Here is a 27,339-nt window from a genome sequence, read left to right on the forward strand (position 1 = left end):
GCACCCGAACCCGATCCGAAAAACCCGAAATGAAATCCGAACCGAAGTAGCAAAATACCCGAACGGGTATTGAATAAGGAGAGATTGGATACCCGAACCCGAACGGATAATACCCGAACTCGAATGGATATCCAAAGATAACCGAACATATGTATAATTAACTTTATATTTCTAGTTTACATCTCTCATTTTATATAAAATATTTATATTGATACTACACATACTTTAAGTTCATATGATATACATATAATTACGAAAAAAATGATTTGTTACTCACTTAAAATGCATGTCAAGTTTTTTATTTAAAAAATTAACAAAAAGTTACATCCGAAATTTAAAAAAAATAACTAAATTAATGCCTTTTTAGTTTTAAAATGTTATGTCCAAATCTATTAACTATTCAATCTATTAAAAATAAAAAATTAGTTAATTGAAAGTTATATTTTTAAATATAAGAAACTTGAGAAATGAAAATTTTAATTTTTTTTTTCAAAATCTAAATATCCGAACAAGATCCGAAATAACTGAATCCGAACTAAAAATACCCGAACCCGACCCGAAGTAAAGAAATACCCGAACGGGTTCTACACCTCTATACCGAAATATCCAAAAATCCGAAATACCCGATCCGAACCCGAACGGGTATCCAAGGCTAAACTAAATCGATAATTATTATCCCCTAGCTATATATGGGCTTAACGAAATCGACAATAGTTTTGGGCTTGTCTACATAAGCGATTGATTAAAATAAATGAAAAAAAAATTCAAAAAAACCAGCCAATAGAATTATAACGTTTTTCCTGAAAAGCTCTATATGAGTGTCACCTCAGCAGAAATCACTAAAGTGACTTCTCTTTTTAATGTATTTGGGGATATTGTATTTAGATACTCCATCTAATCTAGATGCTGTATGAAGTACAAAAACAAACTTGACCTTAATTCTTACTGGTGCTATAAATGCAAGGTAGGTCGTGGTCTCCTTTCTTGCCTAACCAAGTACCCTCTCTTTCTCCTTATTTCTTTCATAAATAAAACCATACATCACTCGCCTCTATTCCTCAATCTTTGAAATATATTTTAGAGCGTGAGAAACACAATTTGTTTCATCTTTGCGATTTCACCAGAGATGATAAAGTTAGGAGGACTGGTTTCATCGACCTTTTTCCTCTTACTGACCCTCTCTCTGTGTTCTGCCCAAAATGATGTTTTTTCTTCTACAGGGTATGTTCAAATTGAGTGCTTGAGAGTACCGCCGTTGGAATTTGCCGGAGCGGCAAAAACCGCCGTCGACTTAGTCAGGAAAGCCGGAGCTTTAGTGTCGAAATTCGACAAGAAATTTGGGAACTCACGAATGGGCCATGCCATTCTTGATTGCCTTGATCTTCTTGATTCTGCCTCTGAAGAGCTTTCTTGGATCATATCTGCCTCTCAAAACCCCAACGGTATCAAACTCTTACACCTTTTCTTTTTCTTCTCCATTTTTCCATGCATAATCGTTTTTTGAATAGTCGTCTCTAAAGTAATCGAAACCACTAACAATGTAAGCATGATTACCAACTTTAATTATAAAACAAGGTTAAAACTTTACCAAATAAACTACAGTTCACGCAAATCGTATATATAACTTTTGCAACCGAATTATTACTTACACGCATATATATAATTTGAAGGTAGTTTGCAACCGAATTATTACTTATAGCATATTAGTAGAACCCTGTTAAATTTTAGTGCGATTATGTACACTTTGGACAGCAATTGACAAAATAAAAAGAAAAAAACATCGGAGCGCAAAGCATGATCTGATGGAAAAAACGATAATTACCAAACATTATTTTAGTAAACTTCATTATTTTATTTCTTCACTTGCCTTATAACAACAACTTTATTATTTACTTTAATCTTACTTTTTTTTGTTATCTCTGAATCTGCGACAAAATAGAAAGTAGTAACCGACGGCAAAGAACATTATAGAAGTCTATTGTATCGAGCATCACTTAACACGTCGACCTATTTTTCTTTACGTTTTCTTGCGAAATTCTTTTACAAAAAGAAATAAATTTGATAATTTAAACTTTTCGTCTGCTGAATCGGATTCTCAAACCTTTTTCAAAAAGAAAAAGTGAGTTGGTATATAATATCGTCGGTGATTAATCTTCGACGTGGGAATAGAATATTTTGTTCACAACTTTTGCATTTTAAGCAAAAATAAAATAAAAATTTGCATCTGTGTGGATCTTGTATGTCATATGAATGTTGTAACCTCTGTAATTAATTAGAGTGTCGTTCTTTAAATATACTCCTTGCGTTCTGAAAAAATATATGTTTTAGAAATTTTTTTTTTAAAAAATACATTTTAAATGCTGTAATTAATAGTATTTGTAAAGTTCAAAAAATATAATTATATTTATTTAAATTATATCGATTAAAATTATAGAAAATAGTTAGTCACAAAAAATGTATTGGTAATGAAAGTTTTATATGTTTTAGTGTAAAAATTTCAAAACATACATCTAATTGAAAAATGAGGAATAGTTTATAAGCGCAATTCACATGATAAGTTGTCCGACACAATATATCAAAATTAGATCTACCGATAACAGATCAAAATTATATGGATGCAATGTTACCAGCTTGATTTGCAAAATTTTCATGAGTCTGTTTATATTGATGATAAAAGAACATCTAAATTAAGATTCTTTTTTGTTTTCATCACATATCGACTATAAATCAGCACCATATGATTGAATTTCAACCGTTTCGCGTTAGTTTCTCTTTCTTTGATTTTTTATCGGTTTTATGATTTATAAGCCCAAAACTTCAATTCTCTTTTTCTATTATCTATTTCTTCGATTTTGGTCAGATTTTTACTCACTTAAACTGGGGAATGCATCCATATGGTGGAAATATCTGCTGGTTAAGGGTATCTCTAACCCAACACTAATTTTTCTTTTAAAAAAGAGTGAAAGTAAATATAGAGTGAAAAATATTCTAATTATATTTCATTTCCACTCTATAATAGAATTTATTCTATAAATAGAATAATTTATTTTTTATTTATTTATTATTCTATTACGAAATGAAAAATAGAGTAGGGTTAAATCATTTACTTCATACTTAATTTCTTTTATTTTAAATGAAAAAATAGAGTTTTACATTAGAGATGTTCTTACTGCTAGATAGATACCCATTAATTATTGTGAACTGAAAAAAAAATCCATTAATGCTTTGTTTGAACTATTAATAATCTCAAATTATTCTCTGTTATAAGTCTAATACCTAGACACAAAACAATCTCTTATGCATCCTCATACGTTGATTTTATTTTGTTTTCTTTATTTTGTTTATCGGATGTCCACAAAGGAAGTAGACGTTACCTAAAAACAAACAACTTTAGTCTGTACGAACCAAAGTTCTAATGAAACGGCTAAATCATTCTCATAGGTTGCTTTAATGCTTTCTTTGTTTGTCGGATGTAGTGTGTACACAAAGGAATCGGACGTTCTTAAGAAAAAAATATATTATTTTGTGCGAACCATAATTCTAGTGACTGTATATCCAATACTTACATTTGACTGTCACTGTCAGGTAAAGACAATAGTACAGGAGATGTTGCTTCGGATCTAAGGACATGGATAAGCGCCGCCCTTTCTAACCAGGACACCTGTCTAGACGGCTTCGAGGGCACTAATGGAATTGTCAAAAAAGTTGTGGCCGGTGGTCTAAGCCAGGTCGGTAAAACCATCCAAAATCTACTAACAATGGTTCACTTTTCCTCCAAACCAAAATCTATGACCAATATAGCCCACAAGACAACCACCGCTCATAGTGGCTTCAGTAAGTTTCCCACTTGGGTTAGACCCGGTGATCGGAAGTTGCTACAGATTGATGGCTTATCAACGGCGGCCGATGCAGTTGTAGCAGCAGATGGGACAGGAAACTTTACAACAATAAGCGAAGCAGTGCTGGCCGCACCGGACTACAGTACAAAAAGATATGTGATACATGTGAAAAGAGGTATATATGTCGAGAATGTCGAGATTAAGAAGAAGAAATGGAACATTATGATGGTCGGGGATGGCATTGATGCCACCGTGATCACGGGTAACCGAAGTTTCATTGACGGTTGGACTACGTTCCGTTCTGCTACTTTTGGTGGGTGACATACTAAACCTTTTTATTCAACTTACTATTCTATTTTTGTTAACATTTTATTTATTACTAATGAATACTTCCATTTGGTAATAAAAACATTTGGCAGCTGTTAGCGGAAGAGGATTTCTCGCACGGGACATAACGTTTCAAAACACTGCAGGACCAGAGAAACATCAAGCGGTTGCAATCCGGTCAGACTCAGATCTCGGAGTTTTTTATCGATGTGCGATGAGAGGTTATCAAGACACTCTCTACGCCCACACAATGCGTCAATTCTTTAGAGAATGCATTATAACAGGCACTGTAGATTTCATCTTCGGCGACGCTACAGCTGTATTTCAAGACTGCCAAATCAAAGCAAAACAAGGCCTACCAAATCAGAAAAACAGCATCACGGCTCAAGGACGTAAGGATCCTAACCAGCCAACCGGATTCATGATCCAATTTTGTAACATAACAGCTGATACAGACCTACTTCCAAACTTAAATACCACTGCTACTTACCTGGGTCGGCCATGGAAACTATATTCTAGAACAGTGTTCATGCAAAACTACATGAGTGATGTGCTCAAGCCCGAAGGATGGCTCGAATGGAACGGCAATTTTGCGTTGGACACGTTGTACTATGCCGAATATATGAACAACGGACCGGGGGCTAGCATTGACCTTCGTGTTAAGTGGCCAGGGTACCATCTGTTGAATACTTCGGCAGACGCTATTAACTTTACGGTGGCACAGTTCATACAAGGAAACTTATGGTTGCCTGCAACTGGTATCAAATACACTGCTGGTCTAGCTTCGTAAATTAATCAAGTTGGATATAATCTTTCACATAGAGGTTTTTTGTTTTTTTTTTCCATTTTATTTAATACTGTTTCAGTAAAAGTTGAACTACATGTTCTGTAAGTCTAATATATATTTAAAGAGTAATGTTTATTTTTTCGCACTCGTAGATTTTATTGAACATAAGAGTAACATGACTGATTACAAAGATGCGGCGAGTTAAGCTAAACTCCCACACACACTTAAGCCAAAGAAAGAGAAACATTCTGTGGAGATATAAGCCGACATAATCAAAAGATTCTAAGTAACCAAACACCAATCAAATATCTTATTTATTAAAACAGAAGTCGCAACCTTGATTCATGTGTGGTTTTTTTTTAAATGGACCTATTTCTAGAATGTCATGGTACATTTAATCTCTAATCAAGGTTGTTATTATGCCTAACTAAATGACATCAATATGCCTAAAATTCCGTTAAAAAATAACCACTAAAATCTCGACTACTATTCCATTTTAGAAACAAGCATTAATGACAAACAAAATATCAAACGATTTTTTCAAAAAAAATTGCTTGAGGATTGCTACTTAGAATATTCTAAGAATACTATCAAACGTATTAGTTAGATTTCAGTAGTTGCTATTGCCCTTAACTAATCACGAAATCTTCTATATTATCCATAACAACTAATACAGAATATCCTAATTTTATTGCAACCATAAAAAAATATATCAGTATCCACAATATATGAACAATAACAACCGAATCATAAATCTCCACAATATATTATAGATTTCACAGAATATACTCTCTACAATACCCTAAAATTTTAACCATCTATAAAAACAAACGATAAAACTCATTCTTCGACGTCAACTAATTTTTCCTTCAGCCATGACTAAAAATAAGAATATCTCTTTGCTAAACGCCATCAAGCCCTACAAACAGGGATGATGCATCCAAGTGAAGTTGATTCATTCATGGAGACAGAAAACCAACTCTGGAGGAGATACTCTTGAGCTGATCTTCGCAGATGAATTTGTGAGATACATTTATATTTATTTGTCAATATCATTTTCTCATATGAGTGTACTAATCTGTGTATATATTTACGTTTCAGGGTGCAAAAATCCTCTGTTCGTGTAAGATGAATTACATTCAACGTACTCAACGCAAGTTGAGGCTTGGTGAATGGCGACTGATAGAGACGTTCTCTGTCTCTCAAGCAGGGGGACAGTATCGGCCAACAAACCATACCTACAAGATGTCTATCATTGAGGACACTTCGATATCACCGAGTTCTTATGAGTGTGATGATAACTAAATTCTCCAGCTTTGAATAGATTGGAAATGGAACCCTCAAGACTTCTTTCCTAATTGGTTAGTGTATGAAAATCTATTTTAACTGTAACTACTGAAATACTAATATGAAACATGCATATTTCAGATGTCATTGGTCAAGTGATCAGTCTTCGTGACGTCCAAAGTGTCCAGGTATCTGGGAAAGATAAGAAGAGAGTTGAATTCCGCTTGCTTGAAACCAAGTATGTGAATCTTATCTATTCGTTATTTTCAATCTTTTATATCTTATATATTTTCTTTGTAACTCTATATTATAGACTTTAAATTTCAGTGGTCAAAGCATGGCTTGTTGTTTGTGGGGCAAGTATGCAGAACAGCTTGAAGAGCATCTACAAAAGTCAAATTATCCTAATATGGTGTGCTTGATTCGATTTGCGAAAATTGGTTTTTACAAAGGTTAGAAGAAACTTAACGAATTAGTACCTATGCTATTCAAGTGTATTGATTTATATTTATAGGAGAAATTATTTAAATTTACTTATGTTTTATAGGAGATGTGAAAGTAACCAATGCATTTGATGCATCTCTTATCCAATTCAATCCTGAGTTTCCCGAAACTCTTGCTTTAAAGCTGAGGTAAAATTCATAAATACTATATTAGGATCATTTTCATAGCCATTATACTTTTTTGTTTAATTTGTTGGTCCTTTTATATTTTTCATATGAGTATGCTCTTGCTCTTACTGATACAAAGAAAGAAAAGCATCTGACAAAGGACCACACTGTTCATTGGAATAATGTGAAAATCAAATCTATCTCCGAAATCATGATGGCACCTGTGGTTTTGTTCTTGAATCCTAGCGCATTTTATTTACCATCATATATATGTTTTGAAATCTGACAACTATCTTTACTTTGCGCTTTTAGGAGGAGGGTTGCAAGATTATCTGCTTAATCGAATGTATGGATACATATTGGAGCTGGTTTTACTTTGGCCATAACAGTTGTAAGAGCAAAGCCTTAATACTCAAATCTAAGGAAGGTGGAATTTTGTTTTCAAATGAGAAGCCATTGTTCTGGTGCACATCTTGTCATGCTACGGTCACGAGTGTAGCACCAAAGTGAGTTTAACCTGGTTTTTAACGTACTCCATTATGTTTTAAATATAATTGTTAATTCAGCCGAACTATTTATGATCTTCCTGATCAGGTACAAACTGCATATGTTTGTCAAAGATGACACAAGTACTTGCAAACTGATGATGCTTGATTCTGTTCGTAAACTCATTGTCGGATGTGAAGCTGAAGAACTTTGGGATGGCTCCTATGATGAAGTTACTATCTATTTGTTTTTTTTTGTTGGTTTAACTATGATGGTTTTATTGAGTCACAAAAGTTTTATTTTTATATTATTCTTTGAGTATGCAGATTGAAGATCCGACATATTTGCCTCAACCTATTCGAGATTTAGTTGGTAAATCTCTGTGTTTTGGTGTCACTCTTAGTTCTGAAAATGTTGCAAATGGATCAGATGTCTTTCTGGTTTCACAAGTTTGTTCTGGGGATAAGATTCTTCAGATCGAGTCAAATTCAGACCCCATGACTCATGTTATGGATGGTTCATCAATCACGTCTGGTGGAGAGGTAAAAAATTAAAAACTATGAGTGTTTATAGTTTGATTAGTGTTATTCATTTTATGTTGTTTGTGGATTTTATAATAAGGTTTATGTGTCGGAAAAGAACAGTCAGAATTCATCTGAAGGAACCTCAACCCCATTCTCAAAGCACAAAGAAAAAGATCAACTTGATCAGAATTCGACTTCAAAGAAAATTTGTTCCAAGTCTGTCAAGATGGAGAAAATTAAAGATGATTAGCTGGAAGTAGAAGGTGTCAGGCGATGGGGGTGATTTCTTTCTTGCTTATTTTTTTGCTTTTGGCTTTTTTAAGAGTTGTGGTGTTTTAATAATGTCTGTTGTTTCTTGAAACAGACAATTTGATCTCTTTATTAAACTTAATAATTATGCGTTTTGGTTTTCCTAATTAAATTTTCTAATTTCCTTAGTGATTGACGATAACGAATCTATACTACCTTAAACCGTGAAAACAATGATCCTGGTTTTCATATAAATTATGTTTCTTACCTAACCAAACCACTTAAATATTCTATCAAGCGATAAATGGTTTAAGGAACTGACCCAAGTATAAGATAACCAAAAGGAAGTCAAATGGCTTAATTTGGCGGGAGTGTTTGATATATTTCATTGTTGTGAAGATCATTACTGAAACAAAGAAAAAAGATTAAATTAGTAACTGATGAAATGTTTAATCTACTATTTACATAAATCCAAATATATTCATTAGTTTCATACCACATACTTTTTCACAAAATCTAATAATATCCCGACATAAGAAAACTATTATAAAATATAGATAGTTAATAAGAGACAAATTTCGGATATGAATATGTTTATTTACATTTTTAAGTCATAATCTTCCATTTCTAACAAGAATTTATAGATTGTAGCAACTAAATATTTTACCATCCTTTTACAGGAAAATAACTCTAAAACACTCCATTTCGTTTCTCATATGCTAGATTTTCTTAAACCTTTTCTGTATCACCGTGTTTGGTTTTCATTGAACAAGGAGCAGAGATATTTTAGACTACTTCGAAACCTGAACAGGTCAATTTTATTTCCACATGAACAGTATAATATATATCGAATTGGTGTTCAACTAATACCATTGCAGGCACAATGACACGTAAACCAAGTGCTCCCCCTTTGGTGAATTCAACCAAACGAACAGATAGGAAAGCAAGACGAAAACAGAATGATGGCAATTTTGTTCATGTTCAAACCAAACTTGGTAGAAAAAGTGCAATCATTTTGGATTTTCCCTTTACCTTATGTTTTCAAGAGATTATACGAAGGTGTTGGATACATTCCAAGTCGTGCTGTTCCAAGTCCTGCAAATCAAGGAAACTTGATCACTCCATGTACACCGACTAACAGCAGCAAGTGCTATAAAAGTATGTTTGAAAATTACGAAATGAACTTCTGATCAGGTTCTCCTTATGCATTGTTCATTGAGTTCTAAGAAAATTAAATTTTAAAATCATAGGTATGGATTGTGGGACTGGCCAAACTTCAACCGCAGGTGAACAGAGCATGTGAGTTAAAAAAAATATTTACTGATTAGTGTAAACTATAAGTGAAGATTGTGACTTACTATCTATTTGATTTTGCTTTTTTTACTAGATAAATCTGGTGTCAGAAAGAGACCACGGACTGACTTCCAATTCCCTACTAATATATCCAATTTTCTGGATCGTCTGGAGGAAGATTTATTACCTGATACATTTCAATGTGAAATGATTGGTGATACAAGTGAAGAGGATGCGAATCCATCAGCTTATGATTCTGACTATGCAGGTTATAGTTTATCTTACTTCGTCTATCTAAAGCACATCCATCCATGAATGTTTATGTATGGTTACTAACGTTACTATGTTTCAAATGGATGTAGATAGATTTGATGAAAATTTTCAAGCAGATTTAGACTGTAGTTCTAAAGAAAACACAGATTCCGATTCAGATCCAGAAATAGAAGTACTTGACTCAACTGTCACTACGCAGCCAGATAACACACTTAACAGGGGAAGAATTAAATCTCTGGCGTCCCTTTTCGAGGAAGCATTTAGTGCAACAGAAAAGCCAGCTAAAAAGTCTCTACCTAAAGAAGATGGTAATAAACCTTTAAACCACTAAACTAATATGTACAATTATAATATCGTTCTTGTACTGATTATTTGTTATCATTTACACCTTATCTAGATGAAGGGATGCTACTTACACATGTATTTACTGTGGAGCTATTATGTGGTTTGGTGAACGCTTAAATAGGCGTCTGAAAACTCGGAATCCTAAGTTTGCTCTCTGTTGTATGCAAGGACAAATGCAGTTACCATTACTAAAAGAACCACCAGAATTCCTAATGAATTTGCTGAATGGTGATGATAAATTAAGCAAGCATTTTCAGAGAAACACTAGGGCTTATAACATGGTGTTCTCATTCACTTCACTTGGTGGAAAGGTTGATAAATCTGTTCGAAAGGGAAAATCGATGTCGAAGATCGAGGATCTGGAGAGAAAAACACAAGATCGATATGAAGAATTACAGTTGAAGATGGATTTAAACTTTACGAAGTTGTGTGAGCTGATTGTGAAGAAGGACTCGAAGGCTGTGGAGGTATCGGAGCCAAGTCCACCACCGTATCGGCATCCTAACCATCAGGTACATCATCTAAACTTGGAACCTGGCCGTAGTTCTAGGTCATAGGAAGTTGTAGATCGGAATCCGATTACGAAAAAGAGGGATGGTCTACTTAAACGTGTGGAACTTCCACCGTTTTCTGGTGATGATGAGTATGGTTGGTTTGCTTTAGCTGAGAGGTATTTTCGTATTGGGGGTTATGATGACAGAAGAAAGTTGGAAATGGTTTCAGTGATTCTTGCCGGTGATGTGTTGAGTTGGTTCAACACTGAAGCGCATAGAAGTAATTTTCAGAGTTGGATTGATTTCAAGGAGAGATTGATAGCTCATTTTAGTCGAGAGAAGCTATGTGATCCGAGTCAACCTTTCTTTGCAGTGACGCAAACAGGAACAGTGGCTCAGTATATTCATTTGTTTGAAGATCTTTCAACACAGGCTACAGGGCTGACAGACTCTCAACGTGAAGGAATCTTTATGAACGGATTGAAGCCAGCTATGCGTGAAGTGGTCAATATGAGTAAACCTGTGGATCTTCCGGAGATGATTGCCACTGAGTATCAAATGGAGGAGAGCTCATTATATAAGATGGTTTGTCGAGAGAAAAATCAAGAAGGGAGGTCAGGCTCGAGACCGTTAGTTACTAAACCATATGTTGCTCCGACTACTACTATGGAGTGGCAACAAAAAAAACCACTTAAAGGCGGAAATAGTCAAGAGAAACCGGTAGGAAACAAAGCTCCAAGACCACAGCTACGATTGACGGAGAATTAAATTGCAGAAAAGAAGAGGTTGGGATTGTGTTTTACTTGTGATGAGAAGTGGTCTTGTCAACACTGGTGCCCCAATAAATACTTGCAAGTGTTAATAGTGGTCAACGGTATTGAGATTGAGATAATGGATCAATCTTTGGTAGAGGTAGATGAAGAAATAAAGACGGAAGAGTCCGCATTGATGGCATTGTCCTTTAATTCTTTCATGGGGATTTCGTCAGCAACCACAACAAAAGTGATGGGCTCCATTCACAAGAATAAGGTAGTGGTGATGTTGGATCGTGGCGCAACCCACAATTTTATCTCACCAACAGCAGTAGAGAAGTACAAGCTGCTAGCACACCAGAATCCAAATTTAAATGTCTTGTTGGGCACCGGCGTTTCAGTTCAAGGCATGAGGGTTTGTAGAAATGTGCCAATGGCGCTATCAACAATGACATTTAGTGCAGATTTCATTGTTTTGGAGCTTGGGAATGTTGAGATAATCTTGGGAGTGCAGTGGTCGCGAACGCTGGGAACGACGATGGTAGATTGGGAAAAAAATGAATGGTTTTTCTGTTATAAAGGAAAGCCGGTTACTATTACTGGTGATCCGCAATTGCATCGTGTCAATGTTTCTGTTGAAACATTGACAGCGGGAGTTCAGAATCAGAATAAGGGACAGAGATAGCATTGAGGAATGTGGAGAAAAGAAGTGCAGAGATAGAAGTGATTCCTCAACTAATGGCAGAGGAATTATTGAAGTTTGAAGCAGTATTTCAGAAACCAAAGGGCTTCTTTTATGTGTGATTTTTTTATGTGTTTGCTGGTTCTTGTATTCATGACTGCTTGTATGTGTGATTTTTTTTTTAATTTGGACCATCGTATAGAAATTTTATTAAATGTATTATATTAAGACTAATAATATATAGAATTTTAATCCGACTTTAATCATAATATATTTTGATATCTTTTCATTTTAAATATAAATATATTTGTTTTTTTTAACGAATATGTTTAAGAAGATTATAACAAGATCTTAATTTAAAAAAATATATATTTAAATATTTCCATGAACTTTGAAATTAGTTTTGAAATATTATCAAAGATTAATATATTCAGATATCGTTTATAATTAAAAATTATATCCTATTTTTATCTATTAATTATATAATCATAATTAATTATATCAAAAGAAAATTATTATTTGGAGCTAAATATGATAAAATTGTATTAAATTGATAAATTTATATATTTTAGTTTCATAAGTATCAAATATTTATGTTCAAAAATTAAAATATAATATGTTGGCAAGACGGGTTAAAATTAACAAACTATATTATACATGTATAAAATTTTACATGTATTTAATTAAAGCTAATAATATAAAATCTTTGTAACTACTATATTCATGATATCTTTTTATATTAAATATAAATATATATTTATATATTATATTTTAACAATTCTAATAAATATGTTGAAAAATATTTTAACAGTATCTTAATTTTCAAAAAGTTTATGTAAATATTTTCACTAATTCTAATAAAGCTATATTATTTTTATCTAATTTATAATCATAATATTAAAATAAAATTATCATATTGAACTAATATGATAAAAGTATGTTAAATTGATAAATTTATAAATTTTATTTTCATAAATAGAAACTATTTATGTTGAAAATATAAAATGTGTCTAATAATTGACATATCTTAACTTTTGAAGGACAGGTCAGAATTTAGCATAAATTAAATATAAAATAATTTTCAAATATTTTTTCTCTTGAATATATTAATTTTTTTAATAACTAAATACAACTATAAGATGATAAATATATAATAAGAAGTGACAAATATGATTTTAAACAATTTATTAATTATAACATGTAAATTATAAAATTATTGTATTTGAAATAGTTACATAAATATTTAAATATATGATTAACGCTAAAATATATACCACTAAGGATCAATTTAGATGGAACAGTGAAGCTCACGAAGCGTTTGGTACATTGAAGAATGCGATGGTGACAGCTCTAGTGTTGGCTCTTCCAGACTTTAATAAGCAGTTCGTTGTGGAGTCTGACGCTTCTGGTTACAGATTAGGAGTTGTTTTAATGCAAGACCGTCATCCTATCGCATATTTCAGTCATGCTTTGTCACCTAGAGAGCAACTGAAACCCATCTATGAAAGGGAACTGATGGTGATTGTCTTATCAATTTAGAAATGGCGCCATTATCTGTTGGGAAGAAGATTTGTGGTAAGAACGGATCAACAAAGCTTGAAGTATCTGTTGGAACAAAGAGAGATCACTTTGGATTATTAGAGATGGTTGACAGAATTTTCGGGGTATGAGTTCGACATTGAGTATAAGCTGGGCAGTGAAAACAGAGTTGCTGATGGTTTATCTAGAATTGATCATGCCGCGGTAGCAGAGAGTGGTTTGACATTGATGGCTTTAACGATGCCGGTAACATTGCAGTTACAGGATCTATATCGAGAGGTCGAGGAAGATACGGAGATACAGGCAGTAATTCGTAAAGTGAGAGTGGGAGAAGCGGTTAAGACAGGGTTTACAATGGTAAATTGGAAGCTGTTCTATAAGCAGAGGATGGTTATTCTGTGTGACTCTACTCAAAATTCCTTTAATCTTGCAAGAATGTCATGATTCTGTTATGGGAGGTCATGCTGGAGTGTTGAGGACGTTGCAAAGGTTAAGTCGATATTTTATTGGACTAAGGTGCGAAAGAGAGTTCAAGAATATGTTTCAGCTTGTTCTGTGTGTCAAACGCATAAGTATTCAACGCTCTCTCCGGCGGGGCTACTGCAACATATTGAGTTGCCGGTTCGTATATGGGAGGATATAGCTATGGATTTCGTTGAGGGCTTACCGGTTTCTCAGGGTGTCAATGTGATTCTGGTGGTTGTTGATCGATTGAGCAAGTACAGTCATTTCATTACCTTGAAACATCCTTTTACTGCCGTTGACGTTGCACAGAAGTTTGTTAAAGAGATAGTCAGACTTCATGGTTTTCCGAAGTCAATCATTTCTGACAGAAACAAGATTTTCTTGAGTAATTTCTGGAAGGAGTGTTTTCGAGCTTCAGGTACTAGATTGCGGTTCAGCACTGCTTTCCATCCACAGTCAGACGGTCAAACAGAAGTCTTAAATTGTTGTTTGGAGACCTATATGCGCTGTTTCGCATCTACTGATCCTAAAACATGGTCGAAGTTTCTTTCATGGGCTGAGCTATGGTACAACACTGCTTATCATACTGCTCTCAGATGTACTCCATTCAAGCTGGTATATGGTCATGATCCTCAGACTTTGATGGCTTACAAGGAAGGCGCAACACATAATTTTGAACTGGAGACAATGCTACAGGAGCATGATTTGGTCTTAACGTTGATCAAACAAAATTTGTTGCATGCTCAGTCTTTGATGAAGAACAATGCGGACAAGCATTGTAGAAACCCTTAAAAAAAGAGATTGGTCGAGTATCTTTTGGGTGGTCGAGTCGCGGACGATCAGATTGTTCTTGTCTGAACCATGAGCCAAATATGCCACTAGACAATGGTCAGACAATTTAGTAGATTGATTCAAATGACGTTTGAAGCAAGACACTTTTGGAAGCACAACAGGAAGACCGGAAATTGGGCGAAAAACCCCAGGTATTACGAATTTTTTTGAAGAAGCCGGAAGCTCGGGAAATATTTTTCCTCAAAATCAATGTCCAAGTGGGGTTTATTAAAAATACTCAGGCAATCAGAACGGGCGTAGAAAACTATTTGGGATTGATCGCGGGACAAAAATTCACCAGAAAGGCCAAAATCGGCCGAATTGACCGAGAAGCTCTAAGTGTCTTGATGTGTGTTCAGGACATGGTGGCAAGCTCCTGGCAGTGTGTGTGTCAAGGAAAGCAGGAGGTGCTACAGTACATGAAACCTGTACATGCAAGTAGACATGTGGAGCACGAGGTGGATCGGCCAAGCACGAGGTGTTGCAATGCATGCGACCGGGTCATGCCGCCAGACATGTGGAGGACGTGATGTCTCGTTGCATGGAGCCAGGCCATGCATTCAGACAGGTGGAGGGCGTGGTGTCATCCTGCATGAGAATAAGACATGCAGCCAGCCATGTGGAGCACGAGGTGTCGCCGCGCATGCGTCCGGAGCCATGCGAAGCGACACACGGGCTGCCACACGGCTTGTTCCTGATCGGTTGTTCTTTCCTATAAATAGCCCACGACCCCCTCTCATTTGAACACGTTCAGAACACTTCAAAATCAGTTCAAAGCGTGAGAGAGAGAGCAAAGAAAGAAAGATCGAGTTTCGATAGTTTTCGGGCGATTTAAGCAGTTTTCAAGAACAGTTACTCTGCCGATATTGAGTCAGCACCTGGAGAAAGTTCTGCTCAAGTGAAGAGAGATCAGTTCTAGTGGAGACCAGTTCAAGACCAGGCTGGACGTGGGTCTACTTGAGAAGGTCAGGAAGGGTTCAGATCGCAGAAGTCAAGTTTGGGGTCAAGGCCACGGTCAACCAATAACTGTGAGTTATGATCAATTATTGCTGAGTTGTTTTTAAGCAGGTTCCCGTTACTTGGAAGTTGGATCATGGCAGGAGGCCAGGTCTAACTGAGTAACGGTTTGATTAGTTAATAGTTGAGATTATGTTGATTGAGTTGATAGCATGCTTGTTATTGCTTGAGAACCGTAGTAGCATGCTAATGGTTAGGTTGATTGGTTAGTTAGCGAATGCTGAATGCTTAGATGATATCGCTAAGTTGTGGATAGTTAGGTATTCTGGAATTAGTCTTTATGCTAGATTCTGGAATATGGTTGATTGTCTTGTGATTATTACTTGAAACCTTGGTTATATTACCGGGTTTAGTATTGGTTATATTTTGGTCGTCAGCATTTGTGTAACCCACAATGCTAGGCATATTTGGGGTGAGTTAGTGTTCCTTCAGACCTCGTACACAGCGGGTTCAAGGAAACCCCTTATTCGCTGGATCGGGAAGACTCAGACGAACGGGTTCATGTCCTATGGATGAGTATTACACGACGGTGTAATGTGGCAGTGACCCGAAGGACTGTGGGCTGTCGCGCAGTGACCTGAAGGACTGTGGGCCGCAGTCGGTTGAAAGTTCCTTCTTCCGGCCTTTGTGGTAGGGAGATAGGATATTGCCGATAGTGAAGGAGGAACCTAACGTCACCGGGGCCTGAGTTTGTTATATATATTATATTGTGTTTTGGATTATTAAACCCTCGTTTACTAGAGGCATATCCATCCTGGTCGAGCATCGCAGAGTGACCTCTCAGAACGACCTACCGAGGTCGCTCCCAGCCAGAGCGACCAGCCAGAGCGACTAGCTCAAGTCACACCCAGCAGAGCGACCAGCCAGAGCGACCAGCTCAAGTCACTCGCATTTTGACGGGTCGAGACACAAAGAAACGCGTCGGGAGTGACCTCCTGGAGCGACTATGCTAGGTCACTCCACGTGTTTTGCTTGGACGATTTTTATGTTATTTCAGGGGCCTTTTGGTCATTTGTTTTGATGTTTTTACACTTTCTAAACCTAAGTTAAGTACTTTTGTAAGCCATTGGAGGCAAGATAATCTCTTTTCTAGAGAGAAGAACTAATAAAAACTTCTTTTGATTCAGATTTCATTGCTTTCATCTTGTGTTCTTGTTGTTTTCTTATCTATTTCTCTACATGATTAATCTGAAATCCAATATGGGTTTAAGATGAATCATGGAGATTAGTGAGTAATCACCTTTTGAATTCATGGGTTAGGGAGATTAAGGGTGATTAGGTTAGTTCTAGGATGTTTTAGTGTAGATCATTCTTGTTCCTTGCTAGTAGAGTATTCATAATGCATCTTCTGAGTTGGCCACTCAAAAGTTGATCAATAGACATTTCCCACCCAAAAGGTGTTTGATGAAATGCCTGAGACAACTCTCCTAGGCTTTTAGTATACTTTGCCAAAGACATTTGTTGTTAAAGATGCTAAGATAGCTAATAGACTTGTTAGTAATGATTGCTTTCATATTATTCAACCAAAGACATTTGATGTTTGAGATATGTTAGCAAATGAGCATTCATCTAGACACAGAGCTTGCTTAGAATTGTGTCTAGGATTAAGGTTGATAGTTTGATTGATCATTTGCCATCCTTAGTTCGATACTTGATCACCCAAGGTCTAATCCCTATGCCCATGAGTTCTCTTTTCCCTTAGTCAAGAAAGTATCATTCTGTTATTGCTTTCTAGTATTAGTAGTAGTTTAAACCCATCTAAATCATTGGTTGCACTTAGATTAAGTGAGTACTTGCATTCTCGGTGCTTTGATATCCCTCAGAACTGGTTCGACAATCTTTTATACTACATCATTTGTCTTAGGAGCCTTGAAAACTCCTAACATCATCAACCCCCTGAAGTTTCCAAGCTATTATATACCATGAAGAACATTGGATCCTACAAGTTCAAAGGAGGATCCGATCCGATTGAGGCAGACAAGTGGATGACCATGATGAATAAGAATTTTGAAGCCATGGAGTGCCCGGATGAGTACAAGAAGAAGATCGATGTGTACTACTTGGAAGGTGATGCCACAGGATGGTAGGACAGCATAGACAGGCAGCGTGGACACACCATCACATCATGGGAGTCGTTCAAGAGGGGGTTTGAGAGGATATACTTTCCTCCAGAAGCGAAGCATCGGTTAGAGCGCCAGTTCATGAACCTTGTTCAAGGAGATATGCCTTTAAGGAGTTATGAGTCGGAGTTCACAAGGTTGAGGCGACATGTTTTTGATGGCCGTGAAGATGAAGCAACTATGATCTGTAACTTTATGTACGGATTGAAACCGGAGCTTGGAAGTCGTTTAGCTGGAAGCAACTTTAGCAGCTTATCGGATCTGGTGGAAAAGGCTGTTAATGTTGAGACTGTATTGGAGGCTGAAGGGAAAACCATACCGCATTCTGGTGGACATACCAAGTTTAGCCAAGGAGAAATACCGAATTTCAACAAGGGTCCAAGGTCTAAGAAAGGCAAAGGGCAAAGATTCGGAGGCCAAACCAATTATCGCAGTAACACTGGAGTGTGTTACATATGTGATCAACCGGGACACATTTCTAAGGTTTGTCCCAACAGACAACGGAGTAACCAGCAAGGTTCTCCTTCGCTGAGGATGGAAGATGTTACTTGTTTCTTCTGTGGAAGGAATGGTCATTATGCATCGTCATGTCCAAACAAGCCAATCCCTGCAACCCCTCTCGCGATCCGAGCTCCTCCTAACCGTCCAGCCATTGAGCCAGCACCAAAGAAGCAAAACCTAGGAGGTAGAGTTTATGCCTTAGGTGTAGAAAACCCAGACAATGTAGGACCGTCAAGCGGTCCCATCACAGGTATTGGGTGCTTAACATCCTCTTTTATTGAATGGAATTTAGTTGTTATATTGAATGGAATTTAGTTGTTGGAATCTAGTTAGTCTTTTGGCTAGGTATAGATTGCCTGATCGCTAGGTTACACGTTTAGAAATATTTCAATTATGAATGATGGTTGTGCAGATTTTGATTAGTATTTTATGTTTGAGATATTGTTGATTGAGTTACTATGGCAGGAACCATACATGTTTCTGGTAAACCCACACATGTATTGTTCGACTCGGGGGCAACACATAGTTTTGCGACCCCTATAGTAGCTGCCCAGTTTTGGGATTGTTTTGTGGTTGACAGGGTAAATGTGGCCGTCTTGACCCCCCGCATACCAAACCCTTCAAGCAAATCAGTGTATCAAGAATGTTACATTGGTCATTCAAGGCAAAGAGTTTGTGGCAGATCTGTTAGTTGTGCCGTTGAAAGGGTACGAAGTAATCCTTGGAATGGACTGGTTATCGAGCTATGGAGTTCAAATCGACTGTGGAAAGGGAAGGCTGTTGTTGGCAGAGGTAAACGACCAGAGATGGTATACTATGGAATCAGTCCTAGTATGACCGTGTCGCTGGTAGCAGCAATAAGGGTACAAGATTTGTTTCAAGATGAGGAAGTGTATTTGGTAACTTTATCGGTTAGTGGAGGAGCCACTAGTGATGAAGTTAAGGTCGAAGAAATTGAAGTGGTCCAGGAGTTTGAGGATGTATTTGCGCCACTAAAGGAATTACCTCCACCTCGGAGTAATCCTTTTACCATTATTTTGGAGCCTGAAGGAAAACCTATAGCTAGGGCACCATATCGGATGGCACATGCGGAGTTGGCTGAACTAAAGAAGCAATTGGAAGATCTATTGGAAAAAGGATTCATCCGGTCGAGCTCTTCACCTTGGGGAGCTCCTGTGTTATTTGTGAAGAAGAAGGAGGGAAGCATGAGGTTGTGTATCGATTATCGGGGCATCAACAACATCACGATAAAAGACAAGTATCCTCTTCCGAGGATATACGAGTTGTTAGACCAACTAAAGGGAGCTAGTTGGTTTTCGAAGATTGATTTGGCATCAGGGTATCACCAAATTCCTATTGCCAAGTCAGATATTATGAAGACGGCGTTTCGGACGAAATATGGGCAGTATGAGTTTGTAGTTATGCCCTTTGGTCTCACAAACGCACCTGCGACTTTCATGCGCTTGATGAATGAAGTGTTTCACGACTACTTTGATAAGTTTGTGATCATTTTCATTGACGACATCCTGGTGTATTCGAGAAGTAAGGAGGAGCACAACGAGCATTTAAGACTGGTTATGAAGAGGTTACGGAATCAGAAGCTATTTATCAAGTTCAGCAAGTGCTCGTTTTGGAAGAGAGAGATAGGATTTCTGGGTCACATAGTATCAGGAGAGGGCGTGGCTGCTGATCCAGAAAAGGTCCAAGCCATACGAGAATGACCTCGACCTACCACTGTGACAGAAGTGAGAAGTTTTCTCAGACTTGCGGGCTATTATCGGAAGTTTGTTAAGGACAACTCCTCCATTGCAAAGCCTTTAACTAAACTTACCAGTAAAGGAGTTCCTTTTTTATGGGTGGAAGAAACCGAGAAGGCATTCAAGAAGTTGAAGGAAGCTCTCACGACCGCACTTGTGTTAGCTTTGCCCGAGCAAGGTAAACCTTACACGGTTTACACGGATGCTTCACGGGTTGGGTTAGGTTGTGTTCTTATGCAAGATGGGCGAGTCATCGCGTATGCCTCACGAAAACTACAAAAGCATGAGGACAACTACAGTACACATGACTTGGAGTTAACGGCCGTGGTGTTCGCTTTGTGAATTTGGAGATCTTACTCGTATGGAGAAGAAGTGGAGGTATACACGGACCATCAAAGTCTTAAATACCTCTTCACTCAGCCAGATCTCAACCTGCACCAGCGTAGGTAGATGGAGTTTGTGGCAGACTACGACATACGGATTCGCTACCATCCTGGTAAAGCGAATGTTGTTGCGGACGCCTTAAGTCGAAGAAAGTTTGACATAGATTTAGAGAAAGAAGTGGAGCTGTTGAACCAGGAGTTGAAACAAGTGAAGTTGGTCATTGTTGGGGTCAAAAACGGTTACGACAAAGTTAACATTCAAAACGTCCGAGGAAGAAAATGAAAATTTTCTCCGATAAATACTTTTTCGAAATAAATTCTTTCTTACGAAAAGCTTTGCGGAGGAAAAACGAGACGTCCGACGAGAACTCGAAAAAATGTCGTTACGCAGCGACTAAACGCGCCACGCTCGGTCGCTACGTAGCGACCAAGCTCGAGGCAAGCCCAGTCGCTACGTAGTGACCGAGCGTCCATCCCGCTTGGTCGCTACGTAGCGACTGAGCGTCAATCCCGCTCGGCCGCTACGTAGCGACCGAGCATTCATCCCGCTCGGTTGCTACGTAGCGACCAAACGTTCGTCCCGCTCGGTCGCTACGTAGCGATCGAGCTCAAGCCAAAGCTCGGTCGCTACGTAGCGACCAAGCGTTCGTCCCGCTCGGTCGCTACGTAGCGACCGGGCTCGAGCCAAAACTCGTTCGCTACGTATTGACCGAGCGTTCGTCCCGCTCGGTCGCTACGTAGCGACCAAGCTCTTCCGAAACGACGATACGACGTCAGTCCATGCATTCTCGTCTATCATTCGATGCTATCTCCCGAAGACCGTAGCAAACTCGGTTCATGTTTTCCGCTATTCTAAATCATCGATCAAACTTTGCGGATTAAAACCGCGGAAAGTTTGTTCTTTATCGAAAGAAGTCACAGTAAACGCTTCGAGTCGGAAGACGGCCCAAAGGGACCTAAAACACGACTCGTGGCCAATCCTACGATTTCTTAACCAAAAGCCCGTAAACCATAGCACGGTTTACGCTTGGCGCGCAAGGAAGGATAAATGTCAAGTTTCCGCGGATAAATACGGAATTTTGAGGATAAACACGAAGATCGGAAAAAATGGAATATCTCCATTTTATGCTATGACGGCTTAAGGGCAGAAGAGTAAAAGCGTAAACCGACCTTGGAGCGAGTATATAAGGAGTCCTAGGCGAGAGGCATGGGAGAGAGACTTTTCAGAGCAAACTTAGCACTTAGAGCAATTTAGGCATATTTCCGTTTTTGTTATTCGAGCTGCGACTCAATTAGGTTATTGCCGTCTTAGGGTTTTAGAACTAGGAATCTCGCCGACAGCTCTCGAAGCCCAGGCACTTACCTTGTTGTAACGCTCAAACGCGGATTCGGAATAAGATCTACTTTCCTCTCTTTTCGATTTCTTATACTTTATCATTGTTATTCTCGTGTTCTGATTGTTTGACGTGTGGTATTAGCAGATATCCGGGACCTCTGGGAAATTAGAGTTTTCCTAGTTTCCTTATTTAAACGGAAATCGATAGTGCGAATTTCGGTTCCCACAGTTTGGCGCAAGAAAGGGGGGGGGGTTACAGATCAATCTAACCCGCAAAAGCCACTCAACGATCAGGAACGATATGCAAGACTCGACGTCCGGGAACGATCTCCTTGTTGTCGAGCTGACGATTCGCGATATCGACGTCGCTAGGGTGCTAATCGACACCGGAAGTTTGGCCGATATCATCTTCAAAGATACTCTCGAAAAAATGGGGATCAATCAATCCGAAGTGGCTAAATACCCTAGCCCACTGCTGGGACTTTCGGGGGAAACGACCATGGCCTACGGATCCATTAATCTCGCTGTCAAAGCCGGAACCGTGACGAGAGTCACAGAGTTTTTAGTCGTTGACCGTCCCGCATCTTACAACGTTATCATGGGAATGCCATGGTTGAACGCCATGTGTGCTATCCCATCAACCTACCATCTTTGCCTCAAGTTCCCGACCCCTAACGGAGTCGAGGTAATATGGGGAAATCCGAGAGTATCACAGGTGTGTTTCGCCGCATAACTAAAACGAAAAAGACCGGTCCTCGAGATCACTCCTAGAAAAGTGGAGAAAAAGATCTCCAACGAAGATACGCGAAGTCAGGATTCAGCGGAACTCTTCTGGCAATCTCGTAACATCGCGGCCCTGGATGAAAAACGCGAGCCAACTTGTGAACCCGTGGTAACAATCTGTCTCGACGAAGCATTTCCGGAACGCTGCGTCGAGATCGGAGCCAATCTCCGCGAGCCTTTGAGGACAGAACTCGTAACCTGTCTTCAAAAGAATCTCAATACTTATGCCAGGGATCGACATTAACATAACGTGTCACGAGCTGAATATCGATCCAACGTTCAAACCCGTCAAACAAAAAAGGCGGAAGCTAGGACCCAAACGTGCTTCCGCAGTAAACAACGAGGTCGAAAAATTGCTTAAAGTCGGGTCGATAACAGAAGTAAGATACCCAGACTGGCTTGCCAACCCTGTAGTAGTCAAAAAGAAAAACGGGAAATGGCGAGTTTGCGTGGATTTTACCGACTTAAACAAAGCATGTCCGAAGGATAGTTTCCCTCTACCACATATCGATCGATTGGTAGAAGCAACATCGGGCAACGAGCTCTTATCCTTCATGGACGCCTTCTCAGGTTATAATCAAATTAGGATGAACCCCGATGATCGCGAGAAGACTGCGTTCATTACCGATCGCGGAACCTATTGCAATAAGGTAATGCCCTTCGGCCTCAAGAACGCTGGTGCAACTTACCAATGACTCGTGAACCAAATGTTCTCCAAACAACTCGGAAAAACGATGGAGGTTTATATCGACGACATGCTTGTCAAATCCCTCCAAGCAAAGGATCACGTGTCACATCTCGAGGAATGTTTCGCGCAGTTAAATTCCCATAACATGAAGCTCAACCCGACAAAATGCAGATTCGCTGTGGCATCAGGGGAATTCCTCGGCTACCTAGTCACATACCGCGGCATCGAAGCAAATCCAAAACAGATCAACGCATTGATCGAGATGGCTTCTCCAAAAAACAAGCGGGAAGTCCAAAGGCTGACCGGCAGGATCGCAGCGCTTAACTGATTTATTTCACGATCAACAGACAAGTGCCTGCCTTTCTACGATGTCTTGCGAGGAAATAAAAAATTCGAATGGTCGGAAGAATGCGAAAACGTCTTCCAACAGCTGAAGCGTTATTTAGCTACTCCTCCAGTCCTCGCAAAACCCGTGGAAGGGGAGCCTTTATTCTTATGCATCGCTGTGTCAGCAACGACCGTGGGTGGAGTCCTAATCAGGGAAGAACGCGGGGAGCAGAAACCTATTTTCTACATAAGCAAAACCTTGCTGGATGCCGAGTCTAGGTACCCGTTAATGGAAAAATTAGCATGCACGGTCGTAACATCGGCCCGTAAACTAAGACCATATTTCCAATCCCACACGATCGTCATCCTCACGACCTTTCCCCTACGGACAAGTCTGCATAGCCCGAGTCAGTCGGGCCGAGTGGCCAAGTGCGCAGTCGAATTGAGCGAATACGATATCGAGTACCGACCAAGGACAAGCGCAAAATCACAAGTGCTCGCAGAGTTCTTGGTCGAACTACCAACGGGGACCATAACCAACGAGGAACCAAATTCCACCTGGCTCCTCCACGTTGACGGATCCTCATCCAAGCAAGGATCGGGTATCTGAATCCGTCTCAGATCTCCAACGAGCGAGATCTTGGAGCAATCGTTCAGGCTGGAATTCCACGCCTCGAACAACAAGGCTGAATACGAAGCACTCATCGCAGGGCTACGTTTGGCTCACGGCTTAAAGATACGTAACCTCCACGCTTACTGCGACTCCCAGTTAGTGGCCAGTCAATTCAGCGGAGAGTATGAAGCCAGAGACGAACGGATGGACGCGTACCTCAAACTGGTCCAAAGTCTAGCTCAAGACTTCGACTGTTTTGCCCTTACGCGAGTCCCCCGTTCCGAGAACGTCCAGGCAGACGCCCTCGCGGCCCTAGCATCAAGTTCCAACCCGGCACTTAAAAGGGTAATTCCAGTCGAGTTCATCGAGCACCCGAGCATCGGACCACCAATCGTCGTCAACCTCATAGAAGGTCAAGATGACGGGGAAGAAGAAGTTACGATACAACCGCAATCAGAGCAATCTGATTACGGCTGCGATACCCCATGGATTCAGACAATTCGAGACTATATTATCGACGGGCAACTGCCCACCAAAAAATGGGCAGCCCGCAAAGTCCAAACACAGGCCGCGCGCTACGTAACAGTGGACGGTGAAATTTACAAATGGAAATTCTCCGGACCACTTATGACGTGTCTCGAAGGAGAAAAAGCAAGAAAAGTAATGGAGGAAGTACATTCCGGTTCCTGCGGCAACCATTCCGGTGGAAGATCGCTAGCTATGAAAATCAAACGCCATGGATACTACTGGCCAACGATGATCGGAGATTGCGAGAAGTTCACCCAAAAATGAGAAAAATGCCAAAGACATGCTCCAACCATCCGACAACCGGCCAAAGTTCTTTCCTCCATCACATCGCTTTACCCCTTTATGCGCTGGGCCATGGATATTGTCGGACCTCTTCATAATTAAAAGCAAAAGCGTTTCCTTCTAGTCCTCACCGATTTTTTCTCAAAATGGGTAGAGGCAGACTCATACGCAAGTATAAAAGATGTCCAAGTCAAAAGTTTCGTATGGAAAAACATCATCTGTAGGCATGGAGTTCCTTACGAAATCGTAACCGATAATGGGTCTCAGTTTATCTCCACCCGGTTCGAGGCATTCTGCGAAAAATGGAAGATACGACTCAACAAGTCAACTCTCAGATATCTGCAGTGCAACGGACAAGCTGAAACAATCAACAAAACCATTTTCGACGGACTGAAGAAACGCCTAGAGGCCAAAAAAGGCAGGTGGGCCGACGAATTCGAGGGTGTCCTCTGGTCTCACCGTACCACACCAAGGCGAGCAACGGGAAAAACTCCTTTCGCTCTAGTGTACGGCACGGAATGCATGATTTCCACGGAAGTAGAGTTCCCCAGTGTTCGAAGAAGGTTACTACCCGAACGGGAGGAACTCAATGATGCCATGCTCTTGGATGACCTCGATCTCATTAACGAGCGCCAAGATCAAGCGCTCATCCGAATCCAAAATTACCAACACGCTGCTGCAAAATACTATAATTCCAATGTACGGAATCGTAGGTTTAATCAAGGAGATCTGGTCCTTTGCAAAGTCTTCCAAAACACCGCCGAACAAAACGCGGGAAAACTTGGAGAAAACTGGGAAGGACCCTATAAAATCGAAAAGGTCGTCCGATTAGGCTCCTGCGAGATAGCCAACATGCAAGGCGTAAAAATTCCTAGGACCTGGAACGCGATGCATCTCAAAAAATACTATCACTAAACAAACCAAGTCGCAATCACCGAACTACGAGACGGCTTGATCTCCATAAAGAGTACGTAGGCAGTTTGTCAAAAGACAAATTCAGCTGTCCCTCCTCATTAAAAAAGGGGGGGGAGTGGATACGTATACTCGTATACTCTCAAATTCAAAAACATCTAACCACACCCCTGATGTTTCCAACTCATCTTAACCAAGCGAATTATTTACTCGCAAATCATTCAGCCGTTAGGAAGAAGCAACCTTTAGCATCGTGAGACATTGCAAGAGATGCCCCAAGAGTTATTTCTTCCGAACGACGAAAAACGGAACCTCCGTCAAAAAAACTTTCATGTACAAGTACACTTTAACACATATATTGCGCAAAAAACTCAAAACAGCGTCATCTGTCGCCAGGTCCGATGCTGATCATATCGAACTCGCAAACGTCCTAAACAGACATAGTCATCTCGCAAAGATAACTCTCGTACATCCGACACAAAGAAATCTAAAATTTTGGTCCAGCACTTCCGGTTGGCTTAAATATTGTCTCCGGAGAGATGCTCGATTCGTATCAAACCAGTCATGTAAGCCGAGAACCTATCGCGGACTTTAAATCGATACAAATCAGGTTAAAATCGCGACAGATAAATCGATAGCCGACTGGTCACCGCATAAATCTTAAAACCGAAAGTAAACCTAGGTCTTGCACTAAACCCAACGCACTGGTCTAACATCTCAAGGCATGATATCAAAAAGATACGAGATCCCAAAACCATGCCTCTATGTTTATATTCGACATCTTCAGGTATCCCGCGAATCCTAAATCTCGCGGAGCGAATCCTAAATCTCGCGGAGGAACTCTCGAAACAGATCTCGAATGAAACATTTCACAATCTAAGAAGGATATGAGACGACAACTCATCACCTTCCTTCCCCACTATACACTAACTCATAAAAAAGTACCACTTGATTATTTCATCATAAAAAGCCGCAGAACGGCAGGGATTCAAAGCCACACACGGCCAGTCCCGAAACATGAAATAAGGCCATTTAAGGCCAAAACATAAAAACATAAAAAACAAATCTCTCGCAAGAGATCTAACCCAAGTCATCCTCAGAACTCATGCCCCCTCTTCACATGTCGCCTCGTCCGAGCCTGGAGCAGCGTCACCTCCATTTTCTCCAACCATCGGGTCTTTCCCCTCTGGGTCTTCTGAACACGTCGGAAGGAAGCACACGGATTTCAGGTCAGCCAGGATGAGATCGAAATCTCAATCCACAGCCGCCATATCTCCCCTACAGCCGGACAGTCGGGCCTCTTCAGCC

At 39.4% G+C, this 27,339-nt stretch overlaps 3 protein-coding genes across 4 annotated transcripts; all 3 read left to right on the forward strand.

Moving 5' to 3' along the window:
• Positions 1–978: 978 nt before the first annotated feature.
• On the forward strand, positions 979–5,091 carry LOC111198784 (probable pectinesterase/pectinesterase inhibitor 32). 2 transcript variants are annotated; one of them, XM_022688055.2, is made up of 3 exons: positions 979–1,442; positions 3,586–4,152; positions 4,259–5,091. In XM_022688055.2, the coding sequence occupies exons 1-3, from the start codon at positions 1,127–1,129 to the stop codon at positions 4,954–4,956; spliced, it is 1,581 nt and encodes a 526-aa protein (XP_022543776.1). In that variant the 5' UTR covers positions 979–1,126; the 3' UTR covers positions 4,957–5,091. The 2 variants fall into 2 exon arrangements, with proteins under 2 accessions (XP_022543776.1, XP_022543777.1); XM_022688056.2 differs by having other exon boundaries at positions 3,592–4,152.
• Positions 5,092–7,064: 1,973 nt separating this feature from the next.
• LOC111199058 lies at positions 7,065–8,277 on the forward strand. Its single transcript, XM_048734819.1, has 2 exons — positions 7,065–7,879; positions 7,959–8,277. The coding sequence occupies exons 1-2, from the start codon at positions 7,658–7,660 to the stop codon at positions 8,109–8,111; spliced, it is 375 nt and encodes a 124-aa protein (XP_048590776.1). The 5' UTR covers positions 7,065–7,657; the 3' UTR covers positions 8,112–8,277.
• Positions 8,278–17,723: 9,446 nt separating this feature from the next.
• LOC111199059 lies at positions 17,724–20,521 on the forward strand. The gene is made up of 5 exons (XM_022688524.1): positions 17,724–17,868; positions 17,974–18,672; positions 18,888–19,637; positions 19,761–20,122; positions 20,207–20,521. The coding sequence occupies exons 1-5, from the start codon at positions 17,724–17,726 to the stop codon at positions 20,519–20,521; spliced, it is 2,271 nt and encodes a 756-aa protein (XP_022544245.1).
• The last annotated feature ends 6,818 nt before the right edge of the window (positions 20,522–27,339 follow it).

The sequence above is a fragment of the Brassica napus genome, chromosome A6 (genome assembly GCF_020379485.1).
Source record: "Brassica napus cultivar Da-Ae chromosome A6, Da-Ae, whole genome shotgun sequence".
NCBI classification, from domain to species: domain Eukaryota; kingdom Viridiplantae; phylum Streptophyta; class Magnoliopsida; order Brassicales; family Brassicaceae; genus Brassica; species Brassica napus.